Source organism: Canis lupus, chromosome 16, assembly GCF_011100685.1.
Source record: "Canis lupus familiaris isolate Mischka breed German Shepherd chromosome 16, alternate assembly UU_Cfam_GSD_1.0, whole genome shotgun sequence".
NCBI classification, from domain to species: Eukaryota; Metazoa; Chordata; class Mammalia; order Carnivora; family Canidae; genus Canis; species Canis lupus.
In genome coordinates this window covers 34,463,756-34,482,203 of record NC_049237.1, presented here as the reverse complement: position 1 = coordinate 34,482,203, position 18,448 = coordinate 34,463,756, and the positions used below count along the sequence as shown (strand labels likewise).

The 18,448-nt window shown below is 42.2% G+C and overlaps 2 protein-coding genes across 7 annotated transcripts in view; one reads left to right on the top strand and one right to left on the bottom strand.

Moving 5' to 3' along the window:
- The window catches only part of UBXN8 (UBX domain protein 8), a 94,502-nt gene that overhangs the window by 19,241 nt on the left and 56,813 nt on the right, over positions 1-18,448 (top strand). The gene's annotated exons all lie outside the window — the stretch shown is intronic.
- The window catches only part of GSR (glutathione-disulfide reductase), a 49,382-nt gene that overhangs the window by 16,708 nt on the left and 14,226 nt on the right, over positions 1-18,448 (bottom strand). For all 3 annotated transcript variants that reach the window (XM_038560174.1, XM_038560172.1, XM_038560173.1), the window contains 5 exons: positions 12,995-13,021; positions 10,243-10,331; positions 8,158-8,227; positions 5,051-5,198; positions 1,614-1,668 (listed from right to left, as the gene is read on the bottom strand). In XM_038560174.1, coding sequence (XP_038416102.1) covers positions 1,614-1,668; positions 5,051-5,198; positions 8,158-8,227; positions 10,243-10,331; positions 12,995-13,021 — 389 coding nt within the window. The remainder of the gene's footprint in view (positions 1-1,613; positions 1,669-5,050; positions 5,199-8,157; positions 8,228-10,242; positions 10,332-12,994; positions 13,022-18,448) is intronic.

The following is an 18,448-nucleotide window of genomic DNA, read 5'->3' as shown; positions in this document are numbered from 1 at the left end:
TTTATTTTAAAATACTTTTTTTTTAAAGATTTTATTTATTCATGAGAGACAGAGAGAGAGATGGCAGAGAACAGGCAGAGGGAGAAGCAGGATCCATGCAGGGAGCCTGACGTGGAACTTAATTCCGGGTCTCCAGGATTAGGCCCTGGGCTGATGGCGATGCTAAACTGCTGAGCCACCCAGGGATCCCTATTTTAAAGTATTTAATGGACAAGTATCTATAAAGAAGCTTTTATGAGGGTGAGTCTAGATTGACTTGTATCATCCAAACATGATGAGTCATGACCACATTTCTGGAAACATTCTCACATGTGTCATCATTCAACCCTAAAACCAAACAGTACAGGGTAGATCAGTAGATCATGAGGAAAGAAAAGCTGTTCTCTAACACAGCTGCATGCCCTGCAGACAGCAAATCTAAAACAACTATGTTTTCTTCGAAGTCAGAAGATTGCCTGCACCTTCATGGGAGATTTACACCACCGCTGTGGAACTCAAAGAAGCCCTCTTGCCCCTTAGTAACCATCTGTGGCTCCAGGTGAACTAAGATAAAGGTATGAACATGGATTATTAGTCACCCTCCATGAAGCACTTAATAAAATTACAGGATTAAGACCTCATACTGGGTTGGCAGCACTGCCGAGGGAGGGAGCAGCAGCGTTGAGTAATACTGATTCCAGAGTGAGAACTCCTCAGAGGGAGATAAAGGCGAGTCCTAGGCCAAAAGAAAAGGATCCCTCCTCCAGCTTCTAAGGTGTCTTCACTTATCATGAGTGAAAGGAGGCTCCCTCCGACCTAGAAATCCCGCAACTGGCACCTTCTTCATGTTAGAGAAACAATCTTCCTCAGTATATCTTTTTCTAAGTATCTAAATCTATGACAGATGTTTACTAAGGTTGTTTGGACCAACACACATAAAAGATGGATTCAGAAAACCTATTTTTTGTGAAAGTGGCAGAGCCTTCATTTAGGAAGATTTCCCCTAAACTAGCTGCTTTGGAAACAGAGTCAGTTACTTGAGACACATCATCAGTTGATGCTGTACTAAGGTGAAGAAAGAAGAGTTTTAGGACTTAACCCTCTATTTATTCTGGTCCTAAAAACTGTGATGAAAGGTCTGAGTCATGGGGCACCTGAGTGGTTCAGTCAGTTAAGCACCTGGCTCTTGATTTCAGCTCAGGTTGTAATCTCATGGTGGTGATCTCAGGGTCATGAGATTGAGCCCTGTGTCAGGCTCCACGCACAGCAGAGAGCCTGCTTCTTTCCCTTTTGCTCTGTACCTTCCTTGCCCATGCTCTTTCTCTCTCTCCCCCTAAATAAATAAAAACATCTTTAAAAAAGAAAAGAAAGAGAGAGGAGGAGGGAGGGAGGGAGGGAGGAAGGAAGGAAAAGAAAGAAAGAAAGAAAGAAAAAAAAAAAAGAAAGAAAGAAAGACCAACTCAAGTCACACAGGGTATTAGTGGATGAGATACCCAAGGTCATAAAAAGAGAAGTAGGTGATAAAAATTCAAGGAAAGCCCACACTTAATGGCTGGGAGGGAAAGGTAGAAGAAATGTTAGCTGGAGAGACTAGGGAAGAACGAACACTCAGGTTGGAAAGGGAGCCGGCTTACCCAGGTAATTCTTCCAGTTGGAAAAATCCATCACTGGTTATTCCTAGGCTGGCACCTATGTAGGAAAATGCAATACTGATCACACAGACTGAGCTTTCTCTTGTAAAACAATATCAACATTTTGTATAGGACCCAGACACGTTCTCTGCCATCACACACTGTTTTGACAAGTTTTGTCAAAGTCTCCACTTGGGAAGCTGCCAACCCAGTCTTCCCTGAGTGCACACTTCAGTTTTCTCTCTAGAAATAAGAGCAGTGATGACTATTGATTACCTTTCTCTGAAAACTAAGACTTTCTTGATTCTCATGAAGAGACTTTGCTGGCTCTGCTCCATTCTCCTGCCCTCAAATGTAGGCATGAACCCCTTGGCTCAGCCTTGGCTCTCTTCTGTGTTCTTCAAAGGTTTCAACCAACTCTTCCCCCTCACTGCGGAGGACTTTCAAACATTTGAGTTTTCACCTTTTCCCCAAGTTCCTGTCCAATATTTGTCTTTTAAGAAAAAATAGTTTATTTATTCATGAGAGACATAGAGAGGCAGAGACATAGGTAGAGGGAGAAGCAGGCTCCCTGTGGGGAGCCTGATGCGGGATACGATCCCAGGACCCCAGGATCACACCCTGAGTCAAAGGCAGACGCTTAACCACTGAGCCACCAAGGTGCCCCCCCCCCCACCGAGTCCCATATTTCTAACTACCCTGCTATATAATCCCACTTTTGCTTCAAACTCACTATGTTTAGAACTGAACCTTAATTTCATGTCCTGTCTCCCTCTCTCAAGTTTATCACTTGAGTTAAATGGAGCACCTTCCAACCAATAACCCAAGTGAAATCCTGAGGTGTTAATCTATAATTCCTTCTCTCAGTGACCCCCACAATATCTCATCAATTAATAAAAATGTTGCACTTTACCAAATTCGAGGTGCCATGATTAAATGACTTATCAGAGGCGCCTGGGTGGCTCAGTCGGTTAAGCATCCCACTTTTGGTTTTGGCTCAGGTCGTGTCTCGGGGTCGTGAGATTGAGGCCCACATCAGGCTCTGTGCTCAGTGCAGAGTTTGCTTGAGATTCTCTCCTTCTCCCTGGCCCTTCCACTTGTGCTCTCTCTCTCTCTCCCTCTCTAAGAGAAATAGATCTTTAAAAAAATAAAAAATAAAGGACACATCCTGATTTCAGAGGGGATGAATATACTTTTAAAAAAAAGTATACAGGGGATCCCTGGGTGGCGCAGCAGTTTGGCGCCTGCCTTTGGCCCGGGGCACGATCCTGGAGACCCGGGATCGAATCCCACATCGGGCTCCCGGTGCATGGAGCCTGCTTCTCCCTCTGCCTGTGTCTCTGCCTCTCTCTCTCTCTCTCTCTCTCTCTCTCTGTGACTATCATAAATAAATTAAAAAATTTTTTTAAATTAAAAAAAAAAGTATACAGTAGCAGATTCTTCCTTCTGAGGCTGTTACGCCTGTTCTCCTTGCTAAGGGCTGGCCCCTAGCAGTGGCTCAGTGACCGGCTGCAGATCTGAGCTTCTCCTTTACAGGTCAGATGCTAACGCTGGGGTTCAGAACCATATCATCACCTCCTGTACATTCTACAGCCACAGCTTTCTATACCGATCTCCATCCTCTGTGAGTCACTGTCAGATTAGTTTTCTAAAATTATCACTTAAGATCTTGACACAAGCCTATTTATAAGCCACCAGTTAGTTATCTGACCCAGTTGTCATGAATTACAGAGATTCTTTCATTTGACTTTGTAAGTCTCTACAATTTGGCCCTAACCTCTTCTGGTTTCAGCTTAGTGAATGCGACCCCAGAACGTCAATGCTGGAAAAACTGGTTGAATCGGCTGGATATTTTTCGAAGACATCTTTATTACCCACTGGCTCTTTCAGTCTTCCTCTTCCTCAGCACATATCACTCCAGCCCCTTTTCTGGGAAGTCTTTTTGGTTTATACCATTCCATAGTAATCTGTCCCATCTGTGAGCACCCCAAGCCTCATGGTTTAGAAATAACCTGGGGGCACATACCTTTTATTATTTCTTTTCATTTGTTATTCTAGGTTTTAAATTAATAAATGTATATATTTTAAAAATTCAAAAAGCACAACAGAACATCTAGTGAAAAGCATAGATCTTTCCCACCCCCGACCTCTAGTCCTCTCCCTAGAGGGAGTCAGCATGACAGGGCTTTGAGTATCCTTCCAGAGATATCCTGGTGCGTATGTACAGTCTCTTCCCCTTTTGAAAAAGACTCAAATTGTAGCATACTATACACACTGTTCCACACCTTAATTTTTTCACTTAACAATCAATCTTCCCAATTAATTTTTAAGGTACTTGAGAACAGTATCTTACTGTCTTTTACAGTAGTTGGTCTTGACCTTTTGGGAGTCATGAAACCCTTTTAAAAGCTAGTGAAAACTGGGCAGCCCCGGTGGCTCAGCGGTTTAGCGCCACCTTCGGCCCAGGGTGTGATCCACCTGGGATCAAGTCCCACATCGGGCTCCCTGCATGAAGCCTGCTTCTCCCTCTACCTGTGCTTCTGCCTCTCTGTCACTGTTTCTCTCATGAATAAATAAAATCTTAAAAAAAAAAAAAAGCTAGTGAAAACTTTTGGATCCTCTCCCCCAAGGGAACAAAATACATAAATGCATATACACTCAAAAAAAGACCTTATAATCTAGTTAGGGAGAAAGACATGAACCATGTTTCTTTCTTTTTTTTTTTTAAGATTTTATTTATTTACTCATGAGAGACACAGAGAGAGAGAGGGAGAAGCAGAGACACAGGCAGAGGGAGAAGCAGGCTCCATGCAGGGAGCCCGACGTGGGACTCGATCCCAGGTCTCCAGGATCACGCCCTGGGTTGAAGGTGGCACTAAACCAGTGAGCCACGCAACTGTCCATGAACCACGTTTCTTATGTGAGAATAAGGTAGTATGTTCATGGTTTATCCCTGTGTGCATAAAATGTAACAGCAAATATGACTATCTGGAATTCCTTACTGCTTTAATTTTATCATTCTCTATATGAGAAAACTATGCATACAAAGAAGGCTTAATAAGTCATTAAGTTACATCCCTACAAGATTTCACCTTCTTGAACAAAATAGTAACTACAGAACATGTCTAACAAATAACAACCCATGTGACAAACTCAGGCAGGTGATCTGTCATGCTGAGAAGGAAAGGATGAGACTCTTCCCTGATTTTTCTCCTTGTGTTACCTGTAGTCAGTGTGAGCTTGGAGCTGGAAGAGATACCTTTCTCAGTCCCAATGCTGGGCACCAGTTAAGCCAATTACATTTCGGTTCTGCAGAGACCTCTCAGGGCCGTGTGGCCTTGTCCAAGAGAAAGAACTGGTTCAGACAGATCCCCTGGCATGGACTGTAATAGGTTAAAGACAACAGTAAACTCCGCTTGACTATTAACAACAAGACTTACCAGGGATCTGGCTCTCCTGAGGACGGGAGGGCACGCCGCCTGTGGCAATCAGGATGTGAGGGGCAGTGTATTTGTTCCCATTGACCTCTATTGTGGGCTCAGAATCACACGTGAATGCCGCATGGCCATGGATGATTTCTATATGGGACTGGAGAAGGAACCGCAACATTAGTCTGTTCTCGTGATAAAAGAAAAACACCTGTGGCAACGTATAAGCTCTTCCCATTTCTCTACGGAGGATTTGGATTTTAAGTTTGCTGATCCCAAGACAGCTCTCTAATGTCTGAGTTTCTGTAGAATTTCTGTTCATTGATCCTTAGGTAAGGCGGTTGCCATTCAATGAAGGAAGCATACCATAAGAAGAAATAAAAGATGCTATCTTGGGCCCAAATCCAGGGACCAAAAAACATGTGCAAATCACCTCCACAGGGAAAAACATTACATTTCTGTCCCCAGGAGTTGAGAAAGTCCTCCTCATTTGTAATGAAATCACACTGAAGAATTTTATGTCTAGAAGAGGGAGAAAAGTCTGAGAAAGACAAAAGGATAAAGGTGAAGGAAGTGGAGGCAAAAAGAGAAACACTCTGGCCAACGGAGGAAAATGCAATGCTTCTGTTTTCTTAAACCAGATGGAAGAACACCACAAAATACCTCAAAAATGAAGTTCTATGCTAGAGATGTTGAGAATTCAGACTGGGGCACCCTCTGTGCCAGGGGCTCCATCTGGGGATTGCGGGCAAGCTTCTGAAGCCATGACACATTTATGTATGGACAAGCAAATCTAGGCAACTTAACCAGGATAGTGGAATCGTGATAGTGGAATTGCCTGATCACAAAATAGCATGTTTCAACATTCCAGAAAATGCTTCGTTTGGAATTAAGTCATTTCCTTCTTCCCAAACAGCCTATCAGGCCTATTCTACAGATGCTCTGCTTAACCAAGCTAAATCAAGATCAGTGCCAGAAGCTACAAGAAAAACCCTCCTCAGGAGGGAACAACCGGTTTCCCATAGGATGCTAGATAAAGAGGGGGTATGCGTCAACTGGCAATAGTAATCATTTGGTGGAGGAACTGATACAATTTTTATTTTCATTTCCTAAGATATGTGACAGAAAGCTGCCTTTTCTACTCAGAATTTCTGGATCGACAGTAAGTAATTCCTTTCTCATGAGGTCACACACAGTAAGTTCGACTACACACCAACATTTGTGAATATTGGGCAGCCCTGGTGGCGCAGCAGTTTGGCGCTGCCTGCAGCCTGGGGTGTGATCCTAGAGACCTGGGATCGAGTCCCACGTCGGGTTCCCTGCATGGAGCCTGCTTCTCCCTCTGCCTGTGTCTCTGCCTCTGTGTGTGTGTGTGCATCTCTCATGAATAAATAAATAAAATCTTTAAAAAAAATTTTGTGATAAAAAAAAAAAAAAGCTGTTCCCTGAGCAATTTTCCTAGCTCTTTGGCAAAAGTGTTTTAGCTTGCTCCATTTGAAAAAAAAAAAAAAACTGAGGGTCACTTGGGTGGCTCAGTGGTTGAGCATCTGCCTTTGGCTCAGGGCGTGATCCCGGGGTCCTGGGATGAAGTCCAGCATTGGGCTCCCTGCAGGGAGCCTGCTTCTCCCTGTGCCTATGTCTCTGCCTTTTTCTCTGTGTCTCTCATGAATAAATAAATAAAATATTTAAAAACAAATTAATAAAAAATCTTTAAAAATTGATGTCGGTGTTTTAGTATATAGCTAGTAGTACTTCTGTGGTCATGTCTAACAGTCTTAAAATCTCTTGTCAGCAGTGCAAAGGGGGGTGAAGGCCCCCCAACATTCCCCCTTGAACTGGTGATAAAGGTCAGAAAATATCACTCTCCAAAAAATAAACCCATGAACAAGAATCAATATAAAAATACATGAGCCATTTATAGAACTAATTCACCCTAAAAGTTGGTTTATAAACATGCTGCCAATCAGATGATGGTGGCTCAAATAGCACCAACAACCTACTGATCTAAATACAATCTAAGCTAGGCAGAGGGCAGCCCTGGTGGCGCAGTGGTTTGGAGCCGCCTGCAGCCCGGGGTGTGATCCTGGAGACCCGGGATCGAGTCCCACATCAGGCTTGTTGCGTGGAGCCTGCTTCTCCCTCTGCCTGTGTCTCTGCCTCTCTCTCTCTCTCTCTGTGTGTCTCTATGAATAGACAAATAAAAAATCTTAAAAAAAAAAAAAAAAAGCTAGGCAGAAATCTTAGAAATTGCAAAGTGAAACCACAAAGGCAAATGAAGGGTGGGCTGACATATGCTGTCAAGAAGGACAGCTGGCTGGTACACTGTTTGTCGATGTCTCCAGTAGCCCCTAGGGGAAGAAGTATGACATTTAAGCACCAAGGCAGAAAAAAGCCTCAGACCAGCAAAGGACAATATATATTTGCTGAAGGTAAACACACCTTTGCCCCATGTTCTTGATCAGACTTCATTCACAAAAGCAACCTTCTGAACCATAATTTTCTCTTGAGTATAAGTAGCCAAGGACGAGATTGCTGTGAGCAAATGAACAATGGAAGGTTTCCAGCCAGGCAGTACTTCTGATTTTAATTAATAAGCTGGCATGCTGTTATATAAATGCTGATTTATATATAAATCAGGCTCTTATTTTTTTTAAATACATTTATTTATTTTTAAAAAATATTTTATATATTCATGAGAGAAGCAGAAACCTAGCCAGAGGGAGAAGCAGGCTCCTTGCAGGGAGTCTGACGCAGGCTCGATCCTCAGACCTGGGATCAAGCCCTGAGCTGAAGGCAGATGCTCAACCACTGAGCCACCCAGGTGTCCCTAAATCAGTCTCTTATATTTTTGGTTTCTAGAACTAACTGCAGGCCAGACCTATTCAAGGCGCAGCCATCATGTGAGACCTGGTCTACCAATCATGGTATGCACTGCCCACTCTGTAGAAAAAAGACAGGCCTACTGAGTCACAGACTTGTTCAAAATCATTAATTGCAAAAGAAATAAAAGAAACAACAAGAAATATGTGCAAAGGCTATGTTTTTGTCTAGCCAGACTGATAACCTACTCCAGCAGAGACAACAGCTCCTTCTCAAAGTTCCAAACCCAGAACACTCACCTTAGTTAGATTATTCTGATAGATGGTATTTAGGCGGCTCACGTAGGCATCACGCTTTTCCTTTATAACCCTGCAGTGAAACTTGAGTCAGTACTGAGAAACAGGATTCTCTCCTTTTAGTTAGTTACTGGGGCACCTGTCCCTGAACACTCTGTCAGCAGAGAATCACACACAGAACAGTCAACGAGAACCCCATGGGTGAGTATATCTGAAGGCAGCTGCCCTTTCCCCTGTGTCCGTCTGCCCTGCCACACATAGAGAACCCTTATTCCAGGGACATGTTCAGGTGGCATCCACAGTATGTGGTTTTCTTTCTGCAGAGAAGACAGGGAGAGTTGCTTTGGCACAGTGCCTAGTACTGAGTGGCTAGTCAATAAATATGTGTTGAATAAATGATTGGATTTGCAAATTTTTGAAAATTTGATGGCTTCTAAAAGTTCATGGCAGTTCCTTACAGTTAAACATGAGGGATGCCTGGGTGGCTCAGCAGTTGAACGTCTGCCTTCGGCTCAGGGCATGATCTTGCAGACCCGGGATCGAGTTCCATATCGGTCTCCTTGCGTGGAGCCTGTTTCTCCCTCTGCCTGTGTCTCTGCCTTTCTCTATGTCTTTCATGAATAAATAAATCAAATCTTTTTTTTTAATTAATTTATTTATTTATGATAGTCACACAGAGAGAGAGAGAGAGAGAGAGAGGCAGAGACACAGGCAGAGGGAGAAGCAGGCTCCATGCACCGGGAGCCCGACGTGGGATTCGATCCCGGGTCTCCAGGATCGCGCCCTGGGCCAAAGGCAGGCACCAAACCGCTGTGCCACCCAGGGATCCCAAATAAATAAAATCTTTTTTTTTTTAATTTTAATTTATTTATGATAGTCACAGAGAGAGAGAGAGAGAGGCAGAGACATAGGCAGAGGGAGAAGCAGGCTCCATGCACCGGGAGCCCGATGTGGGATTCGATCCCGGGTCTCCAGGATCGCGGCCTGGGCCAAAGGCAGGCACTAAACTGTTGCGCCACCCAGGGATCCCCTAAATAAAATCTTAAAAAAAAAAGTTAAACATGAAATTGTCATTTGAGGAAGTGGGGAAAAAATAAAAATTAAAAAAAAATAATAAAATTGCCATCTGAACCAGCAATTTCACTTCAAGGTATAGACCTGAAAGAACTGAAAGCAGGGACTTGTGGATCAATGTTCACAGCAGCAATATTCACAGTAGACAAAAGGTAGAAACCACCTTGAAGTCCACTGAAGGATGAATGGATAAACAAACAAAATGTGGTCTGAACACAAGAGAATATTTTTCAGCCTTGCAAGGGAATGAAGTTCTGACACATGCCACAACGTGGATAAATTCTCTAAACAATATGCTAAGTGAAATAAGCCAGGCATAAAAGGACAAATATCGTATGCAGTACCTAAAATAGGCAAATTCATTGAGACAGGAGGTAGGATAGTGATACCGGGGAGAGAAGGGGTTCTTATCTAACAAACCCTTTGTTTCTGCTCTGAACCATGGAAAAGTTCTCAAAAGGGGTGGTGGTGATGGTTGCACATCACTAGGAATGTACTTTTTTTTTCTTTTTAAAAAATTTTATTTATTTATTCATGAGACACACACACAGAGAGGCAGAGACATAGGCAGAGGCAGAAGCAGGCTCCTTGCCAGGAGCCCAATGCAGGAGTAGACCCCAGGACCCCCGGGATCATGCCCTGAGCTGAAGGCAGATGCTCAACTGCTGAGCCACCCAGGCATCCCCCTAGGAATGTACTTAATGACTTTGTATTGACAACTTAAAAATAACTAAAATGGACCCTGTGTGTATTTGAAAATCATTTATTGAGGTAAGACCAACATACAAAAAACTGTACATATTTACTGTACGCAACTTGAGGAGTTTAGAGAGAAGCATATACCTGTAAAACTAGCATCACAAGCTAGGCCACAGATACATGGATCACCTCCAAAGTTTAGGTTATATAGATTTTACCACTGTAACACCCACCCAAAAAAGTTTATGGTTCATTTAATCATGAAAGAAAAATATTTATATTTGTAAACAGAGCCCTCTGAGCATTAACTCTTACCGCCAATTGAATTTGCTCTCACAACTTTGAAAGCCATAATCAACGTGATCATGCATGAATTCAGAGTGGACAGCTGTGTTCCACATTACCTGTAAAAAAAAGAAAAAGAAAAAAAAAAGTAGCCACAACAGTAGTACATGAGTCCTGAGAAAAAAAAGAAATCCTGTATGAAAGGTAACTATATAATGGCAAATAAAAATAATGAACTTTAAACTAAAAACAAAACTAAACATTTGAAAAGTTCAGAAATATGACCAGACAGATTTTGCAGGGAAGCGGCTAAATGTCGTGGGGAATTATTTCTATTAAATTCTCTACATTATAAACCCTATAGGGCAGCCCTGGTGGCGCAGCGGTTTGGCGCCGCCTGCAGCCTAGGGTGTGATCCTGGAGACCCGGGATTGAGTCCCGCGTCGGGCTCCCTGTGTGGAGCCTGCTTCTCCCTCTGCCTGTGTCTCTGCCCCTCTCTCTCTGTCTCTATGAATAAATAAAATCTTAAAAAAAAAAAAAAAACCCTATAGAGGCAGGATGCTATAAACCTCCCAAGCCTTCCGGTAAAATTTATTATTGCTGGGACACCTGGGTGGCTCAGTGATTGAGCATCTGCCTTTGGCTCAGGGTGATCCCAGATCCCAGGATCGAGTCTCACACTGGGCTCTCTGCAGGTAGCCTGCTTCTTCCTCTGCCTATGTCTCGGCCTCTCTCTATGTGTCTCTCATGAATACATAAATCTTTAAAAAATTTTATTATTGCTTACATTTTCAGATTTGTTGAAGCCCTATCTTCTGTGATTAGTTCTAGGAAATGGAACTGCATCTGCAGCTTTATATTTATAGTAAAGTGATTTAGAAGAAGCTATGGGATCAGGATGAGGACTAAAAACCTTAAGAGAATGAATTCCTATCATAAACTCGGTACCTACGAACATGTCCTTTTAAGGACCTGTGTAATCAGACACCTGGAACTCAAAGGTTTGTTGCATCTCTGAGGAATGTAGCCTAACATCTGTAAAGGCCTTTTATGCCGACTGATCATCATGATGACTGAATTCAAGTTGGCAGCCAAAACTCTAGATGACAAACTATCATTTTTGTCAGACAAGCCTGAGACTCCATTTTTGACAAGCCTTAGATTCCTTCTTTGTACTGTTCTCCCTTTATGTCTAAAGATGAAGAAGCGATGACCCTGTTGGACTCTGCTCCTTTTTTAAAATTGAGGTGAAATTCATGATACAAAATTAACCATTTTATCCGCTAGATTGTTTATCTTAAATAATACATATGAAAGGTTTGTCAATACTACAAAATAAGTTATTTTAATAAACACTATACAGCATCTCGTCATGAGGTATTATGCTCATTTATTTATTTTTAAAGATTTTATTTATTTATGAGAGAGAGAGAGAGAGGCAGAGACACAGGCAGAGGGAGAAGCAGGCTCCCTGTGGGGAGCCCAATGCAGAACTCGATCCCGGAACACTGGGATCACGCCCTGAGCCGAAGGCAGACGCTCAACCACTAAACCACGCAGGTGTCCTGGTATCATATTTATTCTTTTCCAATTCATGTTATATATGATGCTACAGCATCAGACACCCTCTGGAGAAGGTGCTCTATATGAACTACATTGGACTTCTAGGCTCATCCTAATGAGGGTAGTAGCAGGCCTATCCATCTGATTCCTTTTCTACTGCTGTCTCACTCTACACCCTTCTAGAGGGCAGTTACTCCAGGCTTCAGGCTGTTCTAGAAAACAAGAGGCAATTACCAACTGATCTTCAAAAATGCAAAAGCGCTTTGAAGTCAGTAGAGCCCTATGAAAATATTAGGTAAGTGTCCTGCATGTATCATCAGAACAGAAGAAATAAATGACATATAATATATGGGAACAAAATATTACAATCTCAGGCTACTATTATGCCCAGATAATATTTTTAAATAATGAGGTAGCACCAATCAACAGATTTTCTACCATAACTGGTTTAAACTACATAAAACCACCTTATAACTGATTTACATAATTCATGTATCATAATTGCATGACTCCAATTAAAACATATTCCAAAATCAAAGACCAAAGGGAAAGAAAATAATTGAGGAAAAGTGTCCCACAGAAAAAAGAAACTTTCCTATGATAAAACACCCACACACTCACACCCCCCCCCCCAAACACACATCCAAACCCAAACCCCACCTACTTATACTAGGGAAGAGATTATAAAAAACCCTTCTGCCATTATACTCAGGTATGTGTCACTGATGAGATTAGGAACATTTGCTTACCTGTTACCAAAAAAAAAAAAAAAAAAAAAAAGCCAGTTTAGAATGAAATCTCAGTAACAAAAGGTTCTAAATTTAGGATTATAACATGTTTTGAAAGCACATTTAAATGTAGAGTTAAAATAATTTGCCAGTATAAGCAAGATGCAGCTTTTGGAAATAAGAGTTTCCATTTCTTCCTCTTTTGTCACAGGTAAAGGACAAGTTCATTCAGTGTGCCCTGTACCACAGATACTAGGAGTGAAAATCACCATAGTTAAGAGAATCCATGAGGCTACAGAATTAAATGGGAATACTTATGAAGATTCCATTCAGTAAATTAAATTGAGAAAAAGCAATCCCGCACAGATTGACCAGTCCTAATTAATGGACCTAGATATAATCTCGCTCACTCACTCTAAGCTAATAAACAATACATTTCTTTATCAAATATGTAAAAGGAGTATGAAAGGAAGAAGAAATAAAAATTCTACCTTTTTGGGTACACATCCAACATTCACCTAGGGGGGAAAAAGGAACAAATTTTAAGAATATTAAACTCAAATCATCACATAAACCTTTAAGAAATGAACCCCAAGCATCAACCCAGGAGATTTCCTTAAGTTCTAAGTCACAATCTACAGGTACTTTCTTTTTTCTATTACAGAGTTGTTAAAGATATGTTCTTTTTTTTAATTTTTTAAAATTTATTTATTCATGGGGGGGGGGGTGGGCAGAGACACAGGCAGAGGCAGCCACAAAGGCTGCCCAAGATATGTTCTTTTTCTTACATGATGAGGCAGAAAATTTTATTCATCAGCATCTTCCCAAGAAAAATAGTCACTGAGAAAAAGAGAGAAATTAATTCCATGTCCATGGCGCCATGCAGGGCAGGGTTGGTATAGGTCAGAGAGAGAAACAGCAGCAAGAAGAGGACCCACCAGCTGAATAAGGGCAATTGAAACATCTGAGCAGCTAATCTAGAGGATTTCTGGGAAACTTATTCTGGTATATGCTGGGCAAAACCCTCAGAATGCCCCTTTGGAAAAATCTCTAGCAGAAATCTACATTCATTTTCAGGACCAAAGGACAACGAAGAATCAAGCAGTAAGGTTCATCTATGCTATTATATACGTATATATGTATGTATTTATGTATGTATATACATCTGTATATGTGTGTGTGTGTGTGTGTCCATACACACACACACATACATGCTGAGGGGATCCCTGGGTGGCTCAGCGGTTTAACGCCTGCCTCCAGACCAGGTCCTGGAGACCTGGGATCGAGTCCTACATTGGGCTCCCCACAGGGCGCCTGCTTCTCCCTCTGCCTTTGTCTCTGCTTCATTCTGTGTGTCTCATGAATAAAAAAAAAAAAAAAATCTTTAAATAAATAAGTAAACAAATGAATGAATGAATGCTGATATATATCCATGTTTATATACTTGATAGAGACAGACCACAAATTTGATCCTTAGCCTTCTAGCTGCCAAAACACAAAGGAAAACAAACAGTTGTTAAGATTTCACAAAAAAACTAGCCAATTGTTTAAGAAAACAACTATTCATACCCCTCAGACTAAAGGCAAATTCTTCTCATCAGTCCCTGTAAACAAGCTGTGATATATATTTACACACAAATTTTTGTTTACATCTGTTTATTTCCTTTTGATTGCATGCTAAAATTTATAACATGGAAAAAAAGCGTAAGATTAAGAGTGTAAGAGTAAGATTAATTATAATATAGACCATAATATTGTATATAATTATGTACTGTGATAAATATCATTACATTGAAGATCACATTATAATATATAAATGTATCAAAGTAACATGCTGTATACCTTAAACTTCCACAAATGTTACACGTTAAATGAATTCAATTTTTTTTAAGATTTTATTTATTTATTCATGAGAGACCCAGAGAGAGAGAGGCAGAGACACAGGCAGAAGGCAAAACAGGCTCCATGCAGGGAGCCCAATGTGGGACTCGATCCCCGGGACTCCAGGATCAGGCCCTGGGCCAAAGGCAGGCGCTAAACCGCTGAGCCACCCAGGGATCCCACGTTAAATGAATTCAATAAAAAAATAAAGAGTAAAAGTGATTAAAAAAAAAGACTTTACTTATTTATTAGAGAGAAAGAAAACGAGAGACAGAGCACAAACACAGGGAACAGCAAGCAGAGGCAGGAAAGAAGCAGACTCCCGGATGAGCAAGGAGCCTGATGTAGGGCTCGATCCCCAGGACTCATGACCTGAGCCAAAGGCAGATGGTTAACTGACTGAGCCACCCAGGGTCCCCAGTAAAACTGATTAAAACTGCCCCAAAGATGAGGAAATTTGTACTCAGCTAAATGGTTACACACTGGGTATATCTTAGCAGAGGAGCTGGTTGCAGAAGGAAAACTAGACTCTCACACTTTTGTTTGTTTTTTAAGATTTTATTTATTCATAAGAGACACACAGAGAGAGAGGCAGAGACACAGGCAGAGGGAGAAGCAGGCTCCATGCAGGGAGCCTGATGTGGGAGTCGATCCCGGTCTCCAGGATCAGGCCCCAGGGTTAAGGCGATACTAAACCGCTGAGCCACCTGGGCTTCCCTACTCTTTTGAGGGGCAAATTAGAGACCCCCTCAGCTCTGGAAACCTGTCATATAATATGTATTGCAGATACCCTTTAATCTTAAAATATTGCCTAGGAGGTATTGGTGACATATTGGGAATTACAATGAAGTTATAAGACTTTTAAAAATTCTTTTAGAGAGAAGGAGCACAGCGGGGACAGGAGGGGATGATGGGAGCAGATGGAGAGGAAGAGAATCTTAAGCAGGCTCCATACCCAGCACAGAGCCTGACATGGAGCTCGATCTCACAACCCTGAGATTATGATCCAAACCGAAATCAAAAGTCCAGGTGCCCCTGAAGTTATGAGATTTAAATGAGGTCTCAACTGTATATCCTTAAAAAAGTCAGTTATGTTCCCTCATGCCTATTGGCATGGAGTAAAGACTAAATATTTAAATACTGGTGTCTTCTGGACATAATTTATACTAGGTGCTTGCAGATCTGCTGATCATGACCCTGAGGAATTAGGTTGGCTCCCTATAAGTACTTTTTTTTTTTTTTAAGATTGTATTTATTTGACAGAGAGAGAGAGAGCACAAGCAGGTGGAGGGTGAGATGCAGACTCCCCGTTGAGCAGGGAGCCAGATGCTGGGCTCAATCCCAGGATCCCAGGACCATGATCTGAGCTGAAGACACCCAACCAACTGAGCCACCCAGGAACCCCACAAGCCTATCTCTCACAGAATATTTTCTGGGCATCCTGTGGTCTGAACTATATACGCACTTGACAAGGGACTTTATATGAAATGCTAGAGTAAAAATCCTGCCCAAATCTCATTAAGATCTCGTATATTTGAAAAAGAAGGTCTTATGAACAGTCACCTGCTATTACTCTAGTTGCTCCACATGCTGCTTGCTAGCAGCATACCTACCTGCAATTTCATTATAATCCTATTATATTGCACTCAGGAATTATAAAGGAGTGAGAGTTATGTTTCCATACAATTTCAAGCTATCAGTCATTTGGAGGTTTTTCTCCTAGAAAGAGACAGGTCATTGTGGACTTGGATCTTTTATGAGCTCTTGCTATAGTGAGGTTTCAGAAGGCAATAGAAGTGGGAACTCACAGGATTAAGAGGGTGCAGAATTCAAGCCTCATAAAATACAGGAATCACACCTACAATAGCATTACAAGCAGGCTATTCAGAAAGTACTTTATATTAGCAAGTAGAATAATTTATGGCTTTCTCCCTACACTGCCCTGCCATCTGTCTAAGCAGAGGACATGCTATTTCTCAACTCCCAAGTATCTGAGTTACGAGAATAGATGGAATGAGCCAATTCTAAGAGGAGGACAGGTGCTTCCCATGTGGTAGAAGAGAGGAAGCCAGCTGAATCCCAGCCCATTGTGAGAAAGATTTTATCATCAGACTTGCCTTTTCCAGTTCATTTGGCAGGCAGAGTGCTTCCTGGTTCTGTCTATCCACATCTCTACACTCTGCAGTTCAAAGCTTACATTCACTAAGAGGCTTCAATGATGACAGACTCCAAAACTAATTTCTCCAAAAGCAGAGATGATTTCAACACACGAAATAAATACACTGTATTTGTCCTATAGTCAACCGTCTCCAGCTTCCCAGGAACCTCTAAAAGCAATTTAAATTATCTTAAGGTACTAACTGTTCTGAACCACTCTCAGGCATCATCAATTTATTCTTCATGTACATCTGATGATATCTATAAGTTACTTAAGGCAATTAAAAAAAAAAAAAACAAAAAAAAACTTTGGGACAGGCTTTTACTTCTAAGGGCCAAGATGGCCTGACTTTCATTGGTGCCAAATGTTATGACTAACTTTGGTTTACTTTTTAGAAGTTTCTCCCTTTTTTGCCTTCTAAAACATTTTAACTTGCAACCATTCATTCATTCAGAAATACTGATCAAGGGGATCCCTGGGTGGCTCAGTGGTTTAGTGCCTGCCTTTGGCCCAGGGCACGATCCTGGAGTCCCGGGATTGAGTCCCACGTTGGGCTCCTGGCATGAAGCCTGCTTCTCCCTCTTCCTGTGTCTCTGCCTCTCTCTCTATCATAAATAAATAAAATAAATCTTAAAAAAAAAAAAAGAAGTATTGATCAAGCATTCATTCACTTGTGTCAGGCATTATGTAAAACAAAGCCCTCAATAGGTATAGTTAGTCCCTGTTCTCATGGAACCTACAGTTCCAAACAGAGTCTCAGCCTATCCAAGATGTTAACTCAAGGGGCAGCAGCAGCAGAATCACTCCAATCCCTAAAATTTCATGGTGTTTTCTTCCTTAATATTTGTTTATTTTAGAAAGAGAGAGAGAACAAGTGGGAGAGGGAGACAGAATCTCAAGCAGACTCCATGCTGAGCCTGGAGCCTGGAGCCTGACCTGGGGCTCAATCTTAGACTCTGAGATCATGACCTGAGCCAAAATCAAGATGGGCCCACGGGAAGGGAGCTAGAAGCGGCGGGTGGTCGGCCTGAAGGTGACAGTGACGAGCCTCCACTGCCCATCTCGGGTGGCCTTCGCCCCCCCTCCCCCGCCACCGTCAGTTAGCCTCTCCTGACCCCTGCAAGGAAGGCCCGGGCCAGCCTCAGCTCCAAAGGGCCATCGCGGACGCCATCGACTGCCCGGGCCTCCCAAGATTCAGATGCTTAACCAACTGTGCCATCCAGGAGCCCCCATTCCCTACAATTTTGAAGCCTTGGGCTAGAAATCTTGAGGGAGAGGATAATTGTGACCTTCTTGGGCCAAGGAGACCACAGTATACTTTGGGTCTGTGATTGGGGCTATAATGGAAAAGAAACCCATGACCTTGAAATATAACTCGCCCTGAGGTGCCTAGGTGGGTCAGTTGTTTAAGTGGCTGACTTGATTTCAGTTCAAATCATGATCTTGGGGTCCTGGGATAAAGACTTGTGTTCGGCTCCCCAATCAGCATGGAGTCTGTTTTTCTCCCTCTCTCTCTGCTTGCTCTCTCTCTCAAATAATCTTAGAGAGAGAGAGAGAGAGAGATTGAGAGGAGATACAATCTATTTATTTATTTTGGCAGCTCCTATTAATAGGCCTCTAGGGCTTTCCACTGGTTTTACAAGCCTAGTTACACTTCAGCACAACACAACTGATGGCCAGTTGTGAGGATGAAAACAGCTTTTAGTTATCAAACGAGCTGAGGAAGCCAGGGGTGGAAAGCTCTGTACGGTCATGTTCGACCTTATTCCTCTCTAGCTGACAAGTGCCTTAGGTCATCAGAAAGAACACAAGCATAGAGTCAGACAGACATGAGTTTGAATCCCAACCTTCCCTCCCATTTACTGGCTGTTGGTGGGTAAATTTCTAAATGTCTGAGCTCAGTTTC